Source organism: Apteryx mantelli, chromosome 2 (genome assembly GCF_036417845.1).
Source record: "Apteryx mantelli isolate bAptMan1 chromosome 2, bAptMan1.hap1, whole genome shotgun sequence".
Lineage (NCBI taxonomy): Eukaryota > Metazoa > Chordata > Aves > Apterygiformes > Apterygidae > Apteryx > Apteryx mantelli.
The window spans coordinates 139,419,632-139,443,250 of record NC_089979.1 but is presented as its reverse complement, the minus strand read 5'-3'; the positions used below and the strand labels follow the sequence as shown (position 1 = coordinate 139,443,250).

Below are 23,619 nucleotides of genomic sequence, written 5' to 3'. Positions count from 1 at the left end.
TGACTTTCATGTGTTTAAATTCATGTTCTAACATTAGACTGATACAGTTTAATCATTTAATCATTTAATGTAAGAGGTGAGGATATGGCATTCAAGGATATGGCAGACATGGAGTTGTGATTTAGTTATCTAAGAATACACAAACATAAGGATTTCATGAACACTGTAATTGAAAAGAGGCTTTCAGGGATATTCTGAAGATCCAAAATTCAGAACTTGGTGAACATTAAGGAAAGACAGCATGCATTTTAAGCAAAGTGTTTAAAAGATGTTTTTTCGTCAACATAATTTTAAATCAGAGCGGTAAGTTGATGACTTGATGCTGAAGACTGACACGCTGATGACTTGATGAGGTGCAGTGACTAATAACTGAAATGTAACGTCAGCTATGAGATGTGTACCTCTTGTCCTTTCCTCTGTTATGGTCCTCTTGATCCTTAGGTAATCGGCTCATCTGAACAACCGGGGTGTTTTGAGAAAGAATCTGGAAGATTGCCTCCTGATGTTGCTTGGGAGATGCACTTGTCGGGAGCTATTACATTGCTTTCTGTTCCAAACCCCTCAATTCCCAACAATTCATACAGGAAAGTCTGACAGAACAACTTTGTCTTGCTCATCAGGTTAATTGTTTAATACCAGGATGGAATGACTTTATCAAGCAGCAGCTTCATGTCTGCATGTCTGTGCATTTTAAAGAGTCATAAAAGTAATGCTTTTTAAATCTTTGTTAATAAAACATTGGAAAAGAAGGTAGACAGTAGTAAGTTGAACCTGTGTTCTCCTCAACTCAGCTTTAAGGATCCTAAAATTAAGTATTTAAAGAGAGAATTGTCTGCTATAGATAAGAGAATATTACTTTGGTAAAGTATGGAAGTGCAGCTGTTTTTAAAAACTCTGTACTCTTGGTCTCTATATCGTAAGTTTTCAGACAGATTTAGACAAAAGAGCATTTAGGTTTTTTATGAAATGCCTTTTGTCCTGTAGGTTTGGTTTTAATACACTAAAATTCAATTACAGTGGCTTTGGGACTCGGCTTTTCATTTGGTTAAGTATTATCAAGTCAAATTTGAACTAATGCTATTGGGCCCCATGACTTGAGTAGAAATTATTTATGGTGTGTTATCTAATTACCTATTAAGAACTCCTGTGTATAAAGTTGAGTTTAAATATTGTGTGCTTCACTGTTTTATATACATTAGTGCCAACTTCTCCTGGAAAATACAAACTCCCCAGCCATGTTACGAAGGGTTCAGAATTATTCTGGAATATATTCAAACTGATTTATGCTAGTACTCCATCAAAAATAATTCAAAAGGTATGTTCTGTGAAACATCGCTCACAGACATTTTCTCCTTGTGCCTAAAGATTATAATCTGATGTATATACTTACAAAAAGCTACTACTGAACGGAGCCTTTTTGTTGCTTACGTGGCTTCATAGCGAAGAAGAGATTATAGGTACAGAATCATAAGCCCTGTGGAATAGTCTTGTTTTATATCTTTGCCTTTGTAGCTTTATTTGCCAGCACGTACAAGTCAATGGCTGGATTCTTGTGAGTTGGTTTTTCTCTGCTTCCACTCTGTTGTGAACAAGATTCTTTTCGTGTGTTTATCAGCAGTGATTAACGATAATCCAGTGTATTTTCTCCAGCTAGTGACCAACCTATTTACTGATTGTAACAGTATGGTGTGCAGCTTTTGCTAAATGACGGGGAAAAGAGTAGACACTTCCTTGGGTCTGTTACAGATGTTAAATTTTTTAAAGTTGTCATTAAGACTTCTGCATACATTAGGAAAATATATTTCTCTCTATATATATATAAATATATATTTATATATTTTTTATTGTGTATGTATATAAGTTATATATATTCTATATATTATAAATGCTGACAAGTTTGTTTTTATAGCGCATGACAGAATGACCTAGAATGGTACTGTTACAGAAACAATGCTTGATACCAACCCACACAATGATGATGGAAATAATTACTACGGATATGTATCTGTAATTTTCTGGAAAGTAGGTAACATTTATAGGTAAATGATAAGTACAATTAGGCAAGTATTTCAGAATATAGGTGAGACTGGGAAGTTACCATTCTAAATTTAGCAGACTGATGGCAGTTAAGTTAAAAAAACAAATCTAATACCATTTGATTGTTCAAGAAGCATCAGCGTTTGAAATAAACTGATTTCATTTTGCCATATGGATTGATGACAGTATTACTGCTCCAACAGTGTTAGGTAATTTGTAATAACTACATTTAGGAAAATGTTAGTATGTTAAGAATGGTCTGTAGGCATTTTAAAAAGCTTAATTATTCATCAGTTTTAAGAGATTAATGGGCTGTGTGCTTGTACATTAATGTAATTGCTTAAAAGTAGTTCTACTGGCATTTATTCAAAATCATGTTCTTAGAACTTAAACAATGACTTTTTGAAATGCTACTTAAAGTAGTACCACAGTATGAAGAAAATGGAGATAGCTTAATTTAGGAGCTATATCATATTTTATATATATAATGAAGCTGATCGTGAATGCCCTTGTGAGCTTTATTTGTCCTTTGCTAGAATACTCTTCTTATAAAAAGAAACATATTCTGGCTTTTTATTTTAATACTTATTGATGAACCTCATGCTGTAATGGAAGACTATTTTTTAAACAATTCCCACAGTGTTACTGCTTATTTCCTGAATTTAGTTTTAGTCTATTATGCAGAGCTCTGTTTCTGTCACAAGGGGAGTTAGAGCACTATTGCTATTTTATTCCAGTCGTTGGGTAATGAACCAAACTAGCAAATTATGCTGTTATTTAATTGCACAATTCAATAATTTAACTGCTCTGCAAGCAAAAATGTTGACTTGATCATTGTATTTGGAAAACAGCTGAATTTAATCTTTTAGTAAAGCCTGTGCAATGTTTAAATCTTGTCATTGAAATCATATTTCCTCCTGCTGAACAACAGGTAAATGTGATGCATAACAAATGCAGTTTTATAGTGATAAGCCTGAATATTTTCCCTTTTCCTTTACAGTAGTAATTATCCTACTCTTGTTCTTGTGTAAAATTTAAGTAACAGGCTTCTAAATCACTTTAAAAATAGTATTTTCTTAAATTTGTGGTGCTTAAGCATGCCGAGGCATAAATCACAGAGAGTACATTGAATATACCAAAGAAGAAATGAGAAGCCGAGTGATTGAGTTTATTTGTAACTTCAGCTAAAAATGAGAATGATGATGAAGTATATTATTATTTTTAAGGAAAGCAGTGTCCAGAAACTACCAACAACTACACAATGCAAACTATACGTTGGACTCCCAGTTTTGAAATTATAGCAGCTCTTTTCAGCTCAGTCCTACAACCACTGAAGCATGTAAATAGTTTTCTTCATCTGTGTATTCTCTATTAGCTAAGTTGCATGCTGAATGCAACTCAAGGTCCTTGTAAAGTTAACTGTCTCTGGGAAAATGGAATGGATGGACGGGGTACTGCCAGCATGATCAACTTTTACAAAAATAACAGACGTTCATTTTCAGGGTGGGGAGAAGGAGAAAGATAGGAAAATCCAAGAGGAACCTGTAAATGCTCCCCTATCTACAGTCTGACCCATGGTAAACATAGATTTTTTTTTTTTTTTTTGCTTGGTGCTAGTATTTATGAAACCATGTTGTAATTTGGATCAGAACGTTGATTCAACTGAAGGCAGACTTGTTGCATGGGACGATAAGTAGCTCCACATGAGCACTAGAGCTGCCATTCTGGAGGAGAGAAGAGTGGAGTATGGTATATAGGATCTTATTGGACAATAAATATCCACGTGACTTTTTATGGGCCAATATTTTATTGGGATTTTTAAATTTTTTTTTAAGCTGTTACATTTAACTTGAAATATATTTTTTAATTGGAAAAAATGCTTTTGGTTCTATCTGTGCTTGAGTTTCAGTCTTTGTGGGCTGTTTTAAATCATGTATTCTTACACAACTGATAGTTTGGAAGAGCCAACAGTCAAGGAAGGAAGTAGTGGGTGGGTTTGGTAGCTAAAGGGCCTGGGGTGATGTAAATGGGAGAGACCTCTTAATCAACAGAACAGGGAATTGCCCCAAGCCTATACATAAGGAAGTGCTTACAGGACCATATTGAGGGGAAAGCTCTCATGCCCCTTCTAGGAAGTCAGCATGCCAGGGTGCATCTGAAGTGCCTTTATACTAATGCACACAGCATGGGGAACAAACAGGAGGATTCAGAAGTCTGTGTGCAGTTACAGGGCTAGGATCTATCTCATTGGGATTGTAGAGGCTGGTGGGGTAGCTCACGTGACTGGAATGCTGTGATGGATACATACAGGCCCTTTAGGAAGGACAGGCCAGTAAGGGGAGGGGGACAGGTTGCCCTTTATGTGGGAGAGCACTTAGAATGCATGGAGCTCTGTCTGGGACATGTGATGAGCCAGCTGAGAGCTTATGGCTCAGGATTAGTGGGCAGACCAACATCGGTGATGTTGCAGTCGGTATCTGCTATAGACTGCCTGATCAGGAAGAAGAAAGAGATGAGGCTTTCTTCATACAGCTGGACAAAGCCTCATGTTCAGAGGCCCTGGTCCTCATGGGGGACTTTAACCATCCTGATATCTGCTGGTTGGACAACACAGCAGGGTACAGGAAGAACTGGTTAGAGATGTGAAAGTCATGGGCAGCCAACAGTATCTTGGGCTGCATTAGGAAGAATGTTGCCAGCAGATGCGAGGGAGGTGATCCTTCCCTATAAAACTCAGCCCTGGTGAGGCCACATCTGGAGTGCTGTGTCCAACTCTGGGCTCCCCAGTACAAGAAAGACATGAAATTACTGGAGTGAGTCCAGTGAAGTGTCGCAAAGATGATGGAGGGACTGCAGCATCTCACCTACAAGGAAAGGCTGAGAGAGCTGGGACTGTTTAGCCAGGATAAGAGAAGGCTCGGGGGATATTGTCAATGTGTATAAATATCTGCAAAGAGGACAGGGCCAGACTTCTCAGTGGTGCCCAGTGACAGGAAAAGAGGCAATGGGCACAGACTAAAACACAGGAAATTCCCTCTGAACAGAAGAAAACACTTCTTCACTGTGAGGTTGGTTGAACACAGGAACAGGTTGCTCAGAAGGATTGTGGAGTCTCCATCCTTGGAGATACTGAAAAGCTGTCTGGACACAGTCCTAGATGCTATGCTGTGGGTGACCCTGCTTGAGCAGAGTGCTTGAACCAGAGGATCTCCAGAGGTCCCTTCCAACCCCAACTCTTCTGTGATTAACTCTGCCTTCACTGATGGATTGTATTTAACGCACCCCTCCCCCCTCCCCCCCCCCTTGAAAACTTGCTATTTTTGAAAGCTTGTATTGGAATGTAACTAGTATAATGTAACCTAGCCCTCTTACTTATTTTTAGTTTTTCGTTGCCTTCCTTTCATCTTTTAAGATAATCACTTTTTGAGAAAGAGCACCATGCTTTCATTTGTAGGATAAAATACAAATAATGATTGTTTATTTATGCATGCTGGAACTTGGATATAAAATACTGGTATAAATACTGCTTTTGAATTTCTCATGCCCCTTCATTAATTTACAGTTAATTATTTAATTTGGGTTTTCTTTTATTAATTTGTTCTAAATTTGCACTTTATGACCTAGAAAATAGAGGGATTGAGCTATATTTTCCTCTTTACCAATAACTGACAGCCTGAAAAACTAATCTTTACAATAAGTCAGCTCTTGATATGAAGAAGCTATTAAGAAAGCAGAGGTAATTGTGTTATAAGCTAAATCCACAGTTGTTTTTGACTTTTAATTGTATTTATGAATTAGTTTTCATTTACCTTTAGTTAGCAGCATGATTAAGGAAAGCTTTTGTTACAGGTTCAAGATTCTTACCTTTGGTTTGATGATGTGGCAATTTATGATTCTGTCATAGGTTTAAGGACTGATTCGTTGTGGCAGCCCTATTATTTTTCTTACAGCAATAAGGCATAGTTTTAGTTTAGTTTTAGTTCTAGATAGCACTTTAGGCTGTCTTTATATATTTCAAGGAAGACTTTTTTTTTTTATCTGTGCTTTGAAAAAATCCTTTGATGTGAATGCCTGTGCTTGTGGACTAAGATGCTGATGTTTTTTGCCAGTGGATGCAAGATTGCATTGAAAAATATTTGCATTTGTGTCTTAAAGTTAGCACTGGCTGAAAAATAGGATATATAATATGCAGTTTGGCAACTGTGTTTCCTTACATTGTTTTTTCATTTTTCCTATATATAGGCTGCTATGGTGTTGATGGAGAGAGTGATTCTATTATGAGCTCAGCTTCAGAAAATTCCACTGAACCTTGGTTCTGTGATGCATGCAAATGTGGTGTCACACCTAGTTGTGAACTGTGTCCGAACCAGGATGGCATCTTCAAGGAGACGGATGCAGGCAGGTAAGATTAAAGAAGTGATAATTTGAATTTGATTTTATCTTCTGTTTAAAAGATAAATAGACTTTGTTTTGTTCCTAACCTGTTCTTATTGTCATAAATTAAATTTTGTTGTTGATAGCCTCTCCCTCTTACCTCAGTTTTTAGTTGGGTGTTTTTGTGCTATCTTGTGCACCTGAGGTTTTCTTTTCCTTTGGGTGCTCTTTATATTCTTCATATCCATTATAATATTAGGAAGATGTTGTTTTAATTTCTATTTGAGCATGGAAATTTATGGACCTATGAGCAAAAGAGCTACCTAAGATCAAAGATCACTACTTCAGGGAATGATAAATCCTGCTCTTCAGTATGAAGATACCACATGTTGTTATATGTATGCAGATGTCCTTTTGGATATGCTCGAAGACCTGTTTGTTTCCCTGAACTACTTGTGTATGTATCTTTTTTAAGAAGACAACATACTGCTAAGGTGATAGGGTCTTGAAAAAGAGACATCTTTTCTCTTTTGTTTGTCGTGGATAGAGTTCATATCTAAATAAAAAGGTTTCCTGTGTACAGGAAACTAATATCCTGTAAACTCCTACTCAGTATTCAGACACCTGGAAGGATAATGGCAAGAAAGACTTCTGTCGCTTAGCCAGTGATTTAAACTACTGACAGCAGAGATTAGGTTTCATAAACCTAGGAAAATGTATGTAGTTGTTTTGGGTTTGTTCTAGCTTGGAGGTTGCAGTGAGAAGATCGGGGTTTGATTCCCTTGAGCCTCATTGCTGAATATGTCCTTGCCAGAACATAGTATCAGCTAATATGGCTGGTCACAGTGATTCGCTGGTAGTGACTGAGCCCAGACAATTTAAGATTTTGTAGATCCTTGGATTTTAACAAGATAGTATCTGCTATCAGACACTGTAGAATTTGTGTTCTGTTAGTTCAGTTTGATCAGCTGACAGAAAGCTACATTTTATTCCTTGCTAGTATTGTGCTTCTTTCATGGTTAGTTCTGAAGAGTAGTGAAACACTGAGGTGCTCTTCTCTGATTAATAGCGATGCAAAAAAGAATGATGAAATCCCCTCTGCAGCATAGGGGAAAAAAAAATTCCAGATTTGCTGTCATATTGAATTAGAAAAATTATGCAGCCATTGAGAAAATCAACTGTGTGTTCCCATTCAGGGAAGGAATAATAGATTTTACTCCTTCTGTAGTATTCTGCTTGCTGCAAGGTAACATCATCACAACTTTGCCCAGACTCTTCTCAAGTCTGTTCACTTCTAAGTCTGGTGAAAGCGGGAGGACAGCTAAATGAGAGCTAGGAATTGGGTGTCGCTGATGTCAGGTAATAGAAAAGAGCAGCAAAATTAAGTTGAAGTTGTGCTAAAGGCCTTCAGGCAGACTTAGTAGTATCTTATGATGATTCTGAAATATGAAAGGTATCTTCATGATTCATGGGAATATGGTTTCGCTTCTGACTATTTCCAGCCAGAGGTGGAATCTTTAGGATCTCAGATTTCATTTGAGAGTCAGCAGATTCATTCTGGTGTGATGTCTTCCATCCCTGTCAGATTCAAAAAAATAGATTAAGGCATGGACGTTAATAGTGAATAATCTTCTATAGTGAAGAAGAGAGCAGAATTATCAGTGATGTCTGGTTTATGGCTAGTGTTATTGGATATGGGTTTGGGCAGGGGCTGCCTTTTTTTTTTTTTTTTTTTTTGAACATCAAAATTCAGTTCTGTTTCTGTACATTTTACCATTTCATGACTATATATTGCTACACATCTGCAATTTATATATGTAGCAGTATCTAAGGCTTTCAGATGCTGGACCTGTCATAAACTTCTCATAGATTAAATTAACAAGGAAAGGTAATATACTTAGTTGGTAAGGCTGCTCAGAGGACAGGAGCTCAGAGGAAGATTCTTTAATCATGTTTGACTATATCTGTTTGAGTTGTAGTAATACAAAAGATTTCAGACATCTCTTACTGATGATGATGGATAAGTTGGAAAGAATCCAGTTAAATATTCAGTATTAGTACAAATACTTTACCTGAAAATTCAAAAATTTCCAAATTCGTTGTTATAAAACCTTTCTTTTTTTTTTAATGTAAATTCATATTACCATTTGCTCTCAGCCATATATTGTAGAAAAAAACATTTGGTACTAGCAAATTGCAGAATGTAACTGTGTGCTTGGCTTTTCTTCATCCACTAGCTGTAGTGGTTTTCTTAATTTTTTTCCTGGTCGTAAACAGAAGGTGTCATATTTAGATTACAGACAGTTCCCTACTTATACTAGCACAATTTGTTGGCTATGAAGTAAAATTACATAGAAGTTTAATGTGTTAAAATGTATCATCTTTGTTATTAAGTTCTTGCATATCTTATGACTTAAGTATATAACTGTGTTGTAATGTGTACAAAATCATGTCCATCTTCTCTTTTTTCCTTGGTGTTCACTGTATCTTTTTTTTTCCTATCTTATACAGACTTGTTTTGTTGCTAATACTGTAATGAACTGATTTTGCCATCATTAATAGGGCAGCAGAACTCAGGATGATGTTTTGGAAAGCTTTGTATGATATACTTTGTCTGTCTTCAGGAAAGTAAATACAGTATTATAATGTCATAAAATGATACAGGTTTTTGTGGATTAAATTGCATATGCCTGAAAGTTTCTCCCTTAGTTAAGAGCTTTTTCCTCAAAGCAGAAAAAAACCTGAGTTTGTGTTAGGAATAAGGAGATAATGAGAGTGTTCATACTAGTAGTTTTGACCATTAAATACAGATGCTGGAAATTCTGGAGGCACCCATCTTTCTCCATTGAATGCATATAGAGCTCAGCTCCTCCATTTGTAGCTGAGACACATTTTAAATATTTACATACAGCATGTAAAAGAAATCTTTTCCTCCCTCTGTGTCTTCTAAATGCATCTTATAAAAGGAAAACATTGGAAGTACAAGAAAATAACCTGTTTATTAAAAAAAAGAAAATAATAAAAGACAAGGTTATACAAGTGAATCAGGATTTGTAGTGAGTAATTTTAACTGCATGTTTGAAGTTGTGCTTGTTTTTAAATAATTTCTGGGATCAGGTCCTCAATTTCCAGTCTTTCTTACTTTCAGCGATGTCTGTGTCTCCCTTATAAAACTGCTATGCAGTCAAACAAATTGTACTTCTCCACTTCTGTTTTTTCTTTTACTAGTATGGCTGCTGTATCGAAAGAATGTTATTAAAGATTAAAGTCAATTATCTAATAGGAAATATAAGAATATCACCTGGAAAATTTTTTTCAGCCCTTATGTTCCTGTGTTCTCTAAGACAGTTTAAACACTATAGATATAATTACCCATATGACACTATAGAAACTGCAGTCAGCACTTGAAAAATTGCTTAAATTTCTCCTTGTACAACGGTGGTGTGCTTTTGGTTAATGTGGAAGTGTTTCTTTGTGCTACTGGTTCTCTGTTCAGAACTGCGTGCCTGCATTGGTGACTGCACACATTAGCATGTCTATTTACTATCTTTATTATTTTTTGTACTTGCTATATAATGTGATATGGCTGTTATGCATGAGTATAAGTTTTATTCTCCCAGATGAACAAAGTTTGTGTACTAGAAAAATTATTAGATACCATGTGAAAAATCCTGTGCTCTTTCTTTATTTACAGATTTGAATTCTCAAGGGGAATGGGGCAGCAATTTAACTACCAGCTAAGGGTAGGGTCATGATGGTAAACTCTTAGGGGCGGGTGATGTCCTTTATTATGTTTCTGTGTACTTCGTGAACTGCAGCCCAATTCAGTTCTCTTCATGAAATGCTATCACAGAGAGACTACTGAATAGGAGAATCCTTTAAGTCACTGTTGCCCCACACCCCTTTGCCACCTTTTAAAGGATATTCTTTGTATGCATCAATGCTGGAAATGAAATTACACATTTTCACAATGAAATTACAGACCTGTTCAGTTTCTCTTCACAATCAAGTTGGAATAATTTCTCTGTTTCTACGTGAAAGGTGAATCATTAGAATAATGAGGTGCTTAATTTCTGAACAGAAGCTTTTTCACTTTAACCTCTCAGTTTCACAAACATAAGTGTGAATTTATGAAATTTTATTTCTCAAAAGCTATTATCCCAAAATATGAATTCTGTCCTTGTTTCAGTATGGAGTTTTTCTTCTTCTCTAATCAACATCTGTCATCGTTGCTCCAAGCTAAATGGATGGTAAAGTAACAAGGAAGATTATTCTTCTTTGATTACCCAATTTGTCTTAATTACAAGGTTTTAAAACATGTGCAGCTAAACAAATGAGCAGGAAAATATTTAGAACTGGTATTAGAAGCAGCTGAAATTGCTTCAGCTGTGAACTTGACTGACTTCTGTATGTTTTTTAATAAAGATTCAGGTTGGAGTTCGCATATAGGTGGTTGAAGAAATGAGACACTTGTGTGCCAATCACTGAAATGGCAGTTTAAATCTGTAATACTGTAATACTTGGGTGACATGTACTAAAACATTTTGAGAAGGTCAGTATGAAGCAAGCAGCCAGCTGTTGGGTTTATCATAGATAAACTCCTACAGAGTGCAGCAGCATTTAATACACCAGTGGAGCATGAAAAAACTGTGCAAATTAAATTGAGAAGCAGCTGCTTGTGGAAGATGCGTATCTTTATATTGAACTCTAGAAGGTACATTTAGGAGGTTATATTAAAACTTACTACCAAGGATCTCCAACCAAAACCTTGGATTTTTTAGAAATAGTAATTATGAAGATGTGTAACTGTTTTCCCACTTCCATTTATACAAATTTGTTCTGTATAATACATCTTAAATCAATGGTAGCTTATAGAAAGGAAGCCCCACAGAATTCAGAATGCTCTTCGTAACAATTAAACAGTCTCTTGATCTCAAGGTTACAGGCCTTATGCTGCATGTGGTATTTTCCTTAAAAAACAGTATCTTGATTCCTTTTGAAAAGGAGTCAAATACACTTGTGTAAATGAGGTATTTATTTTAGTAAATGCATAATATTTACTAACACGCACGCACACACTTTTTTGAGATAGAAGAATAGTTTATATAGCTATGGTAACAGTTTTGGCCAAACTATAGCCAGTTCTGGATATGGTATGAAAGGGCAGGGGTGGTATCAGGTGCTCCCTTGCTCCCTGACAGGAATATATTGTGCCTCCACTGCTTTTGTGAGGAGTCGGACAGACAAGACTCGCTTTTCATAGTCATGAGAAGAATCTGGCTTTCCTAGATAGCACTGTATTAGCTTACCAGCTTGTGCCAGCGTGCTGGGGTGTTTACGCTGTACCAAACACCAGTGCCAGGCTGTATGCCCTGTCTGTACAGCAAGAAGTTTGGCAGAATGCTCGAGTACCCCAGCTTGTTTGCTGGCAGCTAGCGTGCTGCCTGTGTCTACCATGCTATTTAAAGACAGCGTTGTAACTCATCTAGAGAAGACTTTTAAGTTTTCTTCAAGTCCTTCTGTAGTTACCATGCTGTAGCCAACCATTCTGTAGGTGCAGAGAACGCTAGTAAAATCTGTACAAATAAAGCAACGCAGCTATTGCATGTAAATGCATATTTGGAGTACACATTTTTTTCACAGTATTAAGTTTTTATGCTTTAAAGTGAATTTATCATTTAACATCTCAAACCTGTGTGATTTAATAGTAATGTAAAAACTTTTTTGTTTTCAAATGTCAGGTGAAGAGAGTACTGTCAGTTATAAGACTGTGAATCAATCAGTGGCTTTTATTAGACTTATTCAGCAAATCCTTATGGAGTGAAGTGAATTTGAATTGCAATGAAGACTTAAATGTAATCGTATTTTTGAGATTCCCACCAGACCTTTCGTGTCTTGTTTTTTTGAATTTGTATGTGGCTGTATGAGTTGTGTATGATTATTGCATTCATTGCATTCATTTAATTCTCAATCTGATAAATTCCAGCATTTTAGTTCTAAGGTTACCTGGTCAAAAACCTGCTGGTTTGAGGAAAAGGGGAAATTGGGGATACTTTTAGCTCCTGATTAGTATAACCATCAGTTTCAGCATTTAAATAATCTGTAGACAGTCCACTGATAACAGTCATAACTTGCGTGTAATTAGAACAAGGATCTCAAGTTTGCTTTGGTCCCGACTGATTTTTATTTTTATTTTTATTTTTATTTTTTTGTTCTTCACACAAGGAAGGAAAAGAGGAGAAAAGAGGAGAAACAGGCAGTAGTAGGAAATGGAAGGAAAAGGGTACAGCAGACCTTAGCATGGAGGAAGAGTGGTGGAGGTGGTAATAGGTCTGTGCTGAACTGTTGACTTTTGGGGGGGCTTTGGGAGGGACTGTACTGTGTGGGTAATGAAAGAGACACGGGAAGAAAGCATTTGTGGCATTATCACCAGTCCTTGTAGTTTCTTGAATACGTGGAGTAGATGAGGATGCGTTATACACAGAAGTGTTAGTCTTCACTAGTGATGTGTTTACTGTTTAATGTTAATGACTGGGAAGAGCACAGTGTTGATATAAGTACTAAGGGCGAAACACAGTGTTTTGACTTAGTTACATCTACTGTTTCTGGTTATATTGCATGCGATCTGAGTGTTCTTAGGTTGAAAGTAGTATCTGATGGCTTATGACAGAGAGAGTTGGCTGTTTTAGAAAGTTGTCATTACTGAAGAAGAAGAAAATATGTCTTCTGTTGCAAGGCTGTGTTTGGTAACTGAGGGTTTCAGCAGATTAAGATGATGTCTGTCAAAAGCAGATGAGGCTGAAGCCTCTACCATATCTTTGGTTGTGTTGTATGTAATTACTAGACACTGAGGTCCAGATTTATGCCATCTCATTTTAGGCCGTTAAGTGCTGAAGCTTTGAATCTATTGCCCTACAGTTTGTTTATGGCCAATGAACAAGAGTTTAGCTAAGTTACAGTCTGTTCATCTGATAGCTTCAAACAGACATTTCTGTAATGCGATTCAAATATGTTTATATCTAAATGCACCTCCTATCCATGTTTGCATAAAACTAGCTAATTTTGGTGAAACTAACAGCTGTAACTGTAGCAGTGCAAAAGCTGACTGATGCTGCGTGGTGGTAGTTCCTGATTATATGCCCACTGTTGCTGTGGCTGCCCTTATGATTGTACCCCCCACCCCCATGTAATGGAAATATCAAATTTATATACATTTCATGTTATGTGAACAGCGGTGTGGAACCGCACCGAAGAACCATCAGAGCAGAAGGGCGATGCTAGCCAAGGCCTTGAGAGAGATCCAGACAGGCGAAACAATCCAGGTTGCTTTGAAAGCCATACCCTGGTTTAGGATGTGAGCTGCTGAATCCAAATTTGTGTTCTCTTCCTGCTTCTGGTGTATTTTCCTTTAGATACATTTGTTATAGCATCTGTAACATTTATAAAGCACTTTGAAATCTGCAAATGGTGAGTATGATACAGGAACAAAATGTTGATAACAGTAACCTGATTTTATCTGCTGTTTTAGGTGGGTCCATATTGTTTGTGCCCTCTATGTTCCAGGAGTAGCATTTGGAGATATTGACAAATTACGGCCAGTAACACTCACAGAAATGAATTATTCAAAGTATGGTGCCAAGGTAAGTTTAGAAGACATTTATTACCTACCTATTATTACCTATTTTTACATATAATAGAGTAATATATATCTTTCCAGCTTTATATCTCTTGTTTACTGCAAATGCAGTGAGGTTCAGGACTAGAAATATGATAAAGTTTGTTCGTTTGTTATACCTTTGTTCTTCCTTCCCTCCTTCTTTTCATTTTCCCTACCCCTGAACTCCATCATTTCTGTCATTGTTGTCCTCTCCCCCATTTCCCTTAATTTTTTTTTATGGAAGTGCTAATTACTTTCTTTTAATGTTGGTCAGTGGCAGATTGCCAAAATGTGGATGGAAAGAGAAGAGGATATATGGGATACGTAATGGAGAAGTGGAAAGTGAGGTGTATTAAGACAAACAGATGTACACTCAGTAAGAATTATTTTAGGTTCTCTATAATCATAAGCTAACAATGAGCATAAAAGGTTTGCTGCAAAGCAATATTTAAAAAAAACACAACAACATTGGGACCCTCAACTTGAACAGCATTCAGCAATTTGCTGTCTTACACACCTAATACACCTAAGTATTGTTGCTGTAGCTGTTGGGACAGTGTGGAGAAACCATATCCATCATGCTAATGTGAGGAAAGAGAGTTGTATTGCTGCTCCTCTAATGCTTAATTTATACATCGTCAAAATCATTTCCTGGAATGCTTATTTGTCAAGTTGAATACAAAATTAAAATATTTCATACACAATTTGGATAGCCAGTGTGCAACATATCTGTATTAGGAGCATGTCTACGTGGGCCTACTGTTGTTTAGAAATATTTAAGAAAACTCAGAGCAAGCTATCAATGCCCTAAAAATTATTGTTGGCAATGGATCATGCATTTTTGTTTCTATTAACCTGACTGTTATATAGGAGCAAGGGTAAGAATTCAGGCATATTTTATTACTGTAAAATGAGTAAGATTAATAGTAGACTACACAGATGAGGGATCATTACTCCAGCAGAGTTGTAACCAAACCTTGTTTGCTGTATCCAGTGTACAAGTTATAGCTTACTTAGCTAAATTTTCCCCAGAATACCATTTTAATGCAGTATTCTTCTTTACTTCATGTATTAGCTGTTATATCTTGCTGTTGCACAGCTAAAAGGTGACCTTTTAGGATATGTGGTGTTTTGGGATTCTTCTGTCATTGCATTTTCTGTGCTGTCCCTTTCTGTTGTTGGTTAAGTTTCTGTTGTTGCTGCATGGAGATGTCTTCTGTAGCTGATACATAGCTTTGCCCTGTACTCAGGGTGTGAAAAATTGAGAAGTGGATGACTACCTAATTTAAGTCATCTTTGTTCACTGGGCAGCAGTACTGCTTAAGAAGCTCTTGTTCCCATATGCTTTTTCCTGCTCACGTGTTCACCACTGTACTGTTCTGGCACAGCTGTTTGGTATGGGTTTGTGGTGAACAAGACTGAAGAGCTTATTTGGCTGAAAAATAAGTTTATCTTTTTCCAGGTCACATTAATGTTTGTTAGTTTGCTGTGTTGCAGACAGCTGTGCCTACAAACATGCATGTAGCTACAGCCTTGATGCTGTGTTTAAGGGAACCACAACTTTTTTGCTGAAATTTATAATCAAGTTTTTTTTTTCTGCATTGTCACACATTTGCTCCTCAGTCATCATTTATGAGAGTGACAACTATGTAATTATCTGTTTCTAAGTCATGTAGAGTATTGATCTTTTTGTTGTTGTTGGTTGTCCTCTGAATTTTTGCTTGTTTGGTGATGACTGTTGAACAACTGAACATTTGCTGAGTGCTAAGCTTGTTTTATGATACCATGCTTATATAATTAAGTGTGTATAAATCACTTGGATGGTACTTAGTGGTTGCTCTGAAGAGGAATACGAGGCATGGCAGTTCATATAAAAATTCATCTAACATGCTGCTTAGGCTGTTTAAGTACTTGTCCATTGCTTGTTAAAAATGAAATCAATTGAGGGCAACGGGAGGGCGCTTTAAGTAGTGACAGCTGTTAGCAGCATACTTTGTCTCTGTACCATATGGGAGTAAACCTACCTGTTTATTTTTACATGCAAGATGTAAATTATCAAGTGATAGGCAAAAATACATGTAAAATACTTACTGTGGCATTTCCCACCCTCCTATATAAAGGAGTGCAGTTTCTGCGAAGATCCTCGTTTTGCCAGAACTGGTGTTTGCATTAGTTGCGATGCTGGGATGTGCAGAGCTTACTTCCATGTGACCTGTGCTCAGAAGGAAGGCTTGCTCTCAGAAGCAGCAGCAGAAGAGGTAGGTATGATATACATACAGGGTGATAGAATGAAAGAGTTGCAACTAAAGGAGGAAGACCTGAAGTTGTGCACTTTTTTGCTCAGTAATCCTGAAGAAAGTTTTTATAAATCATTAGGAAGTCATAGGCCAAATGAAGACTCTGACTGGGGAGGTCTCTTTGTTCATCAAGTTGCTGATGAACAAAGTCAACTGATCATCTTTTGAAATGGCTTCATAAAAGTGATAGAGAAGGGTAATACAGAAGTTAGCTTTGTCAGCTTAATATATTTTGATCAATACAGAGGTGAATTCTGTATGAACCTACTCCTTGTACTTCACCTAGGTTGACATAGTTACTTAGCTGTTTATGTAGTATGTAGTGTAATATTCTTTCTCTCCCCCACCTAGGACTGTCTTCAGAAATAAGCTACGTTTCTAATACCGTTTTTTCATACACATTTTCCAGTATTTTCTTTAAATAGTGATACAGGTATATGACTTTTATTATGATAACATTACACTTAGGTATCAGAATGAAAAGCAGACATTTATAAGCTACTGGTAGTTTTTTAATATAGGCTCTTACCAGCTTTATTCCTGAAATATGATTAAAACAATTCAGATTAGAAGATTCTATTTCAGAGTTCATTTTTACAGTATAAATACTTTTAGATTGCCAAAATTCATCCTGATTTTATGGTTTGGATTAAGCCTGTCATGTACATAGGTACACAATTTAATTTTTTGTTGACTTAGGAAGTATTAGAGATGCACACAAACAGGATCTGTCCTGCACTATCTACACTGAAATTTCTCCCTTTTGTTTCTGGAAAAAATAGACTACTAAGTGATTCCTTTTAGAGCATTCACAAAATAAACTTCTGTGAAATTGATAAATAGGAAGATTGCATAGTCACCTAAATGTTTTTGTCCCTAATAAATTGTGTGTAATGTTGATTCTTCAAAAACTTAGTTGAATTTCTGCTAGGTATGTGCATTTGCTGGTCTTCTCACCTTAAAATTTTCTTACATGTTCTTAAATGTTTTCTGCAAACAAAAATATTTTTAATCAGGGCCTTGTAGAATCTAATTTTAGGGAGCCACTAATATAATAGTTTTTGGAAGTAAGTTGTCACATATTCTGAAAATCTAGATAAAAACATATTTGTAAAGAAAGTATGCACAGATTTTATTAGTCTGTGTTATGTAGGTGCAGTGAAGGAAAGTTTGATAGGCTTATTATTTTATCAAGGAAGACTGTATAGGTTTTTCTTACTCTGCCAGTATATTTTCAAAACCATAGAAACATCATCATAAGTTTACAATGAAATATACTTCTCAAACTGAATAATCTTTCTTACTCAGATATTCATATTCTGCTTGGAAGTTTTGCATGTGCTAAAAATTGATATAATTGTACAGCTGTAATAGTATGCAGACCCGATGAAGTCTGTACCTAGAAATGACTGAAGTAAGTGAAGATTACTATGAGAGATGGGCTTATAGCTACTGTTTTTCATTAGCTTGTAAATACCTTCTCGATGTGCCTTTATCATTTTTGCTGATGCAGCAATTCTTTGGAAGCTTTCCATTTTGCCATATTTGATTTATTGCATTGCAGAACAATGTGCTTCGATTGTTGATTTGACCTACCTATGTGGTTAAAATCTGTGCTTTTAACTTAACATAAAAGGCTGCTTACTTCAGTGCTCTGGAACTTACCTTTAAAAAAAAAAAATTAAAAAATTAAAAAGCAGTAAGCAAAATTGTTAAATCTGAATATGGGCAGTGTTGACCATCAATAGCTGTTAAAGATATCCGACTGATGTATACCCTTGGCTTGTGACATTTCATGTCTGAGATTAGATTTCTAAACTTGGCTTTAACCTGTTCACTGCAATGGACCTTTGTCGTTGTGTACAGGGTTGTATAGCCGTAGCTGTACATGTGTGTGCATGTGTGTTAAACTTGGACCAACGTATATGTTGTAATCCTGACTGCAATAGCAAGGTAATAGAACTGCAGGTTGAAATTATTACTAATGCAGTTTACAGGACTTTTTGAAAGATGAATAAAACAGGTTTATAGCAATCTTGCTACTTACCCTAAAAATTGTTCCTGATTTATGGTTAAGTCAGTGTATCCTATTGATAAAACTGTTTGGATTTTTATAGCAATACTGGTCAAACTGTGGTCTGTGGTGCACCCACGCATGGCAACTTCTTTAAGGTCATGAAGAGTTGCTAAGTAATAGATCTGTTCTCAGTAGGTTGCTGGCTAACAGTTGAGAGAGAGGGACGGTCAGTCTGTCTGTCTGTCTCTAACAGTTGGAGGAGAGAAAGTCTGTGTGTGTGCATGTGTCTGTCTGTCTTTTTTTTTCCTTAATTAAAAAATTGTTTAGGATCACACAATGAAAAACACTTTATGTGGGTAATTACATCAACTTGACAAATTTGAATTAAAAACCATACATATTAGTAGTTCTTAAAAATATGCCTATTTGCATACGGACTGCTTGCCAGAATGCTGGATTTGTGCTGTTCACAGCCTTTTTGCCATGTAAGACTTACTTCATTTTCCTCCCTCCCCTTTGTTTTCTCTGAAACAGGATATAGCTGATCCTTTTTTTGCTTATTGTAAACAGCATGCAGACAGGTTAGACAGAAAATGGAAGCGGAAGAACTACTTGGCATTGCAATCTTACTGTAAAATGTCCTTGCAGGAAAGAGAGAAACAGCTCTCGCCAGAAGCCCAGGTACTGTATTCATGCCACAACTGCGTCTGTGTTAATCATCTATGTTAAACAAGAAAAAAGTGAAGGGGATGGGATTATTACATTTGGAAATGAAATGTGGACTGCTCTATATTGATAGCATATGGTCAGTTAACATAGCAGTGAATTATTTTTAGGTTTTAGTCTCTTAAGAACAAATCCCCAGTAAAGTAATTACCAAAGAGTGATATCTGTGTTTGTCTGAATTGAAAAAAAATCCTTATATTGTTTATGTAGCAAAAAGTTGGTAATTTTTCATTTTAATTCATAGGGATTTTTAAAACACTTTTTTCAAGATTCTTAACAAAAAAGACACACAAGAAATTAGGCGTGTTTTTCTTCTGTGTTCAGTAAAAGTCTACTTTTTTTTCTTGTAATTTTTGAGCTTGGCAGAAGAGTTTAGCAAGCCTAAAGTTTCTTTGGGCCTTTCTTCATTTGCTATAGGTCTAAGCAGAATTTTTTCTGCAGGGTTTTTTCATAGTAAAAATTTCCTAGAAGAAAATTGATGTTAGGTACAGGTGTCTGTGCTGTGGAATAGCTGTCTGAAAGTCTTAGGCAAAGTCTTAAGGCAAAGTCTAAGTTTATATCCCTGTCTAAGGACTGATTCACATAAACCTAGCTCAACTGATTAACATCTTGTTGCTATAAAGATTTCAGTCTTTTTTGTAGCTCTGAGGGAATCTTTGTGCTTCAGTATGTTTGAATTTTGTGTTCTTTGTTTTTTCTGACTGACAAATTTGTGGCCTACCTTGCTATTCACTGCCTAGGCTGAACTGGATTCTGTAGAAAAATCATGCCTGTGTGGGGAAGTAGCTGGTTGTCTGAAGGAACCCTGCCTGAGTTGTTGCAGAAATGACAGATGCATAGTAAATAATGCAGGGCACTTGACGGAGAGAACAAGCTGTTGTCTTCTGAAAGGAGAACAACAGGGTAATGATCAGAAAATAAATCTTCATATGATCAAATTTTTTTATTTAAAAAAAAAAGAAAATCATGCCTTTCTAGTTTTGCAGAGATCTTTGATAGAAAAAGAGAAAATCAGTTTAAAATGACATAATGAATTTGAGAATTCATATGAGCAAACTATCGTAGAAGAATTTTGTATAAAATATTTCTCTCAGCTATAGAGCTTGGTCTTGCTTGACTGCAATTGATTAGGTAATTCTTGTTGAGTACACTTGGCTCTCAGTTATGTGCAATACCCCTGTGTAATGGGAAAATCACGATAATCTGCATATCAACAGGCATAATGTTAAATGCCAATTGTGGAAAGTCGGTTTGGGTCCAGTGGGGTTTATTAGCGCTGTTTTCAGCCCTGTGTTTCACTTAGATCCATGCATTTGTTATGCAGTGCTGTATCAAGGATAACAAGTGCCATGCATTTCCCTCTGTCTCTTCTCCTTCCTCCAAACCAAGCCCCCTCGGATTTTGTGTTCTGAATTATTTTGATTAAACATTTAGAAGTAGAAACTAGAAGAATGAACATTGAAAACTGCGTGTGGATTTACTAAACATGGTGTCATAGACATCTTCATATAAGTTTGATAACTCTCACATTCTGTAAAAGGAAGCAAAACAGGATGAGGTCTTACCGCATGATTTTGTTATTGAAGGTTCTGGTGATGCACAAGTTTGGGTTAGTGTTGTGTGTGTGTCTTAGTTTACGTGCACAGAAGCAGATGGGATGCTAGAAAAATGCCTAGTTTTATGTATTGGGATTTTTTGAAGTAATTGTTGTCTTTGGTTTCTGTGCGTTATAGAAATGCAGAACTGTAAAGGATTCTTAGCATGTACTGGAAACGTCTGTCTGGGGAGTTGACACAAAGTAAGCATAAATTCACACGATAGCTTACCGCACATTATCTGCATGAGTCCAGGTTCAACAAAGATGGTTAAATTTGCTACTGTGATTTTTGTCTGGGAAATGAGAATCTGGATCTTGAGATAACTTAGTCTGAAAAAAGATGAAGATGATTCCAAAACCTTCTGGAGATACTGAAAGGATGAAATGCAGACCATAATGAAAATTGGTTAGTCTGTTCTTTTACTGCATTCTACACTGGGTTAAAAAGGAGGAGAAACTGAGATCTCTCTCTCTCTCTGTATTAGTGTACTTATATGTACATATGCACACACAAAAGTTCACTTCCACAGGAGTTTATAGGCACAAGCTTTGTGTACAGAGATGGAGCTAGCATAAATAAGTATGTGGTCTAAATTATTTAGTTGATATTGTGAAAATGGATTTTTGAGGCACAGTTTTGGAGGAGAAAAAAGGGTATTCAGGACCTTGTAGCCAGTTGAGCCTATGGTCTGGCAAGTCCTGTGGCCCAAAAAAGAAAATCCCTCTGAGGAGTATATTATATAAAGCTAAGGACTGTTATGGATTGTTGGAAAATATTCTGTATTAAAATACTTTATTTCTATCAGTAAAGATAATGTACGTTGCTCCTTTATGAGTAAAGTGTATACATGAAAATTACCTAAACCCAAGTTTGGAATTCAGGATTTCATTTAGATTAGCCATGCTAACTTGTCTCGGCTATTTCTGGAATGCTGCTCTGAGCACACGGTTGTGTGACATCTTAAGTGACTTCAGGTGTTTCAGAACCAAGCGTGTAATCAGTGAGGAAGTGTCTTGGCTGAGGAAGCTATCAGCCATCCTTATTCATTCCAGGGGAGAATAAAGCTTCAGCAAGGCGGCTGTAGGTGGATCTCTTTGCTGCTGTGGGCTCAAGAAAAAAGCCCTTGGGCTTAGATCTGGCCTGCAAGCCACATTTGTCATGTTTCTTGGTCATTATGTTCAACACCTAATAAGGTAGTATGTTGTGTTAACTGTGTCTGTAATATTACCTTCAGCAATGCTGTCCGTACTCAAAGATGTTCCTTAAGCATAGCACGTATATACACACTTTACCTTTCTCTTGAGAGTATCTCATACCATTCGTTGGGACAATTGGATTAGTTTAGCTTTTCCTTTATACAGGCAAGTAAACAACTTCTGATAGTCTGCTGGAGTTTTGCCACTGAAGGTTTGTATGCTGATGTCATTTTCTGCCAGAATTGCCACTGCATAGATTCCCTGCAAGACAGTATTTTTTGAATGCCTGTAGCAACTTTGGTCTTCCGAGGTTGGTTTCCCAGATGGTCACAAATATACAGATGTCATCAGCAATATATATTGTGAGCTTCTCTTGCCTTTTTCACTTCTGTTTCCATTCTGTTTTTTGACATGTTATAATCAGCTAGTTTAATAGTTTATAAAGAGATATGGCATTGAGAAAAGGAGTTCCTACAAAAAGAGGACAAATATGGCAAAAATGCCATTCACAAACTTTAAATCTATGTGAGCGATAAAAATATATATAAATACATTTTTGATAGGTCAGCCAAAGTTCTTCCCAGTAGTGAATTTTCACAGTTCCATCAAATTATTGCTATTAGAAAGGTTTGTCTGAAAGCCAGCAGTCATTAATATTAATTTCATTGATGGAGTAATCTTACCAAGAAATGTGTGAATGCTTTTTCCAATTTACTTCTAAAACCTCATGAAAGGATGATGCTACTTAGATATGAATTTTGAGGTAAAATCAAATGTCTGTATCACTGTCTTTCTTGAGTCATAGTGTTCCAGAATGAAAATAGTGATGATTAGATTGTGCAGTTTTTTAAAAGAAATTAAAATGCAGATATGTTCCAAAAGGATATAACTCAAAAATGGTTTTGCATTGTTCTCTTATTTTTTTTTAATCTGTGGAATTTATTGTAGGCTCGAATCAATGCCAGACTACAGCAGTATCGTGCCAAGGCAGAACTGGCTCGTACCACCAGGCCTCAGGCCTGGGTCCCCAGGGAGAAGCTACCACGACCGCTTACTAGCAGTGCTTCCGCCATACGTAAGCTTATGCGCAAAGCTGAATTAATGGGCATTAGTACAGACATTTTTCCAGTGGATACTTCAGATACCAGTTCCAGTGTTGATGGAAGAAGAAAACATAAACAACCAGCTCTCACTGCTGATTTTGTGAATTATTACCTTGGTAAGGATCAGAATTTCTTATTTCTTTTTAATGAAGAAATCACCATTTTCCTGTATCTGTACCGTGCTAATTTATTGGCTTTTTTTTCTATCTTTTATTTGCATTTCTTTGTTATTGGTAGATAAATGTGAATTAAGACTTCAAGTTCAGATATGTCGTTGCTCAGTATCTCAATTTATACAGCAAGTTAGTAATTTTTTTAAAGAAGTTTTACAAAAGAAGAAAATCCTTCAAATATAAACAGGAGGAAGTGTTTTTGCTAAGAAAAGAATGAAAGGTTAGGTACCTTTTGGCATCGCTTTTTTCTGATGTTGTCTTCCCTTTCTGTGTGAAGCAGCATGCTTTTGTCTTTGGGTCTGTTTGATCAAAGCTCATCATTTAAATAACTAGCCTGTTTTAGGTTTTCATATGCAGCAAAAAGTAAATGTTATGAATGACTGTTCATTCTACTCAGTCTGTATAGTTTGTGCACCTGTGTTGTTACGGTTTTATGCTTTA

The 23,619-nt window shown here is 36.4% G+C and overlaps 1 protein-coding gene across 7 annotated transcripts in view; it reads left to right on the top strand.

Annotated features, from left to right (window-relative positions):
• PHF14 (PHD finger protein 14) overlaps window positions 1–23,619 on the top strand; it is a 172,124-nt gene that overhangs the window by 19,731 nt on the left and 128,774 nt on the right. For all 7 annotated transcript variants that reach the window (XM_067291646.1, XM_067291647.1, XM_067291642.1 and 4 more), the window contains exons 5-9: window positions 6,280–6,439; window positions 13,940–14,051; window positions 16,189–16,326; window positions 18,917–19,063; window positions 22,851–23,121. In XM_067291646.1, the coding sequence (XP_067147747.1) occupies window positions 6,280–6,439; window positions 13,940–14,051; window positions 16,189–16,326; window positions 18,917–19,063; window positions 22,851–23,121 (828 nt within the window). The remainder of the gene's footprint in view (window positions 1–6,279; window positions 6,440–13,939; window positions 14,052–16,188; window positions 16,327–18,916; window positions 19,064–22,850; window positions 23,122–23,619) is intronic.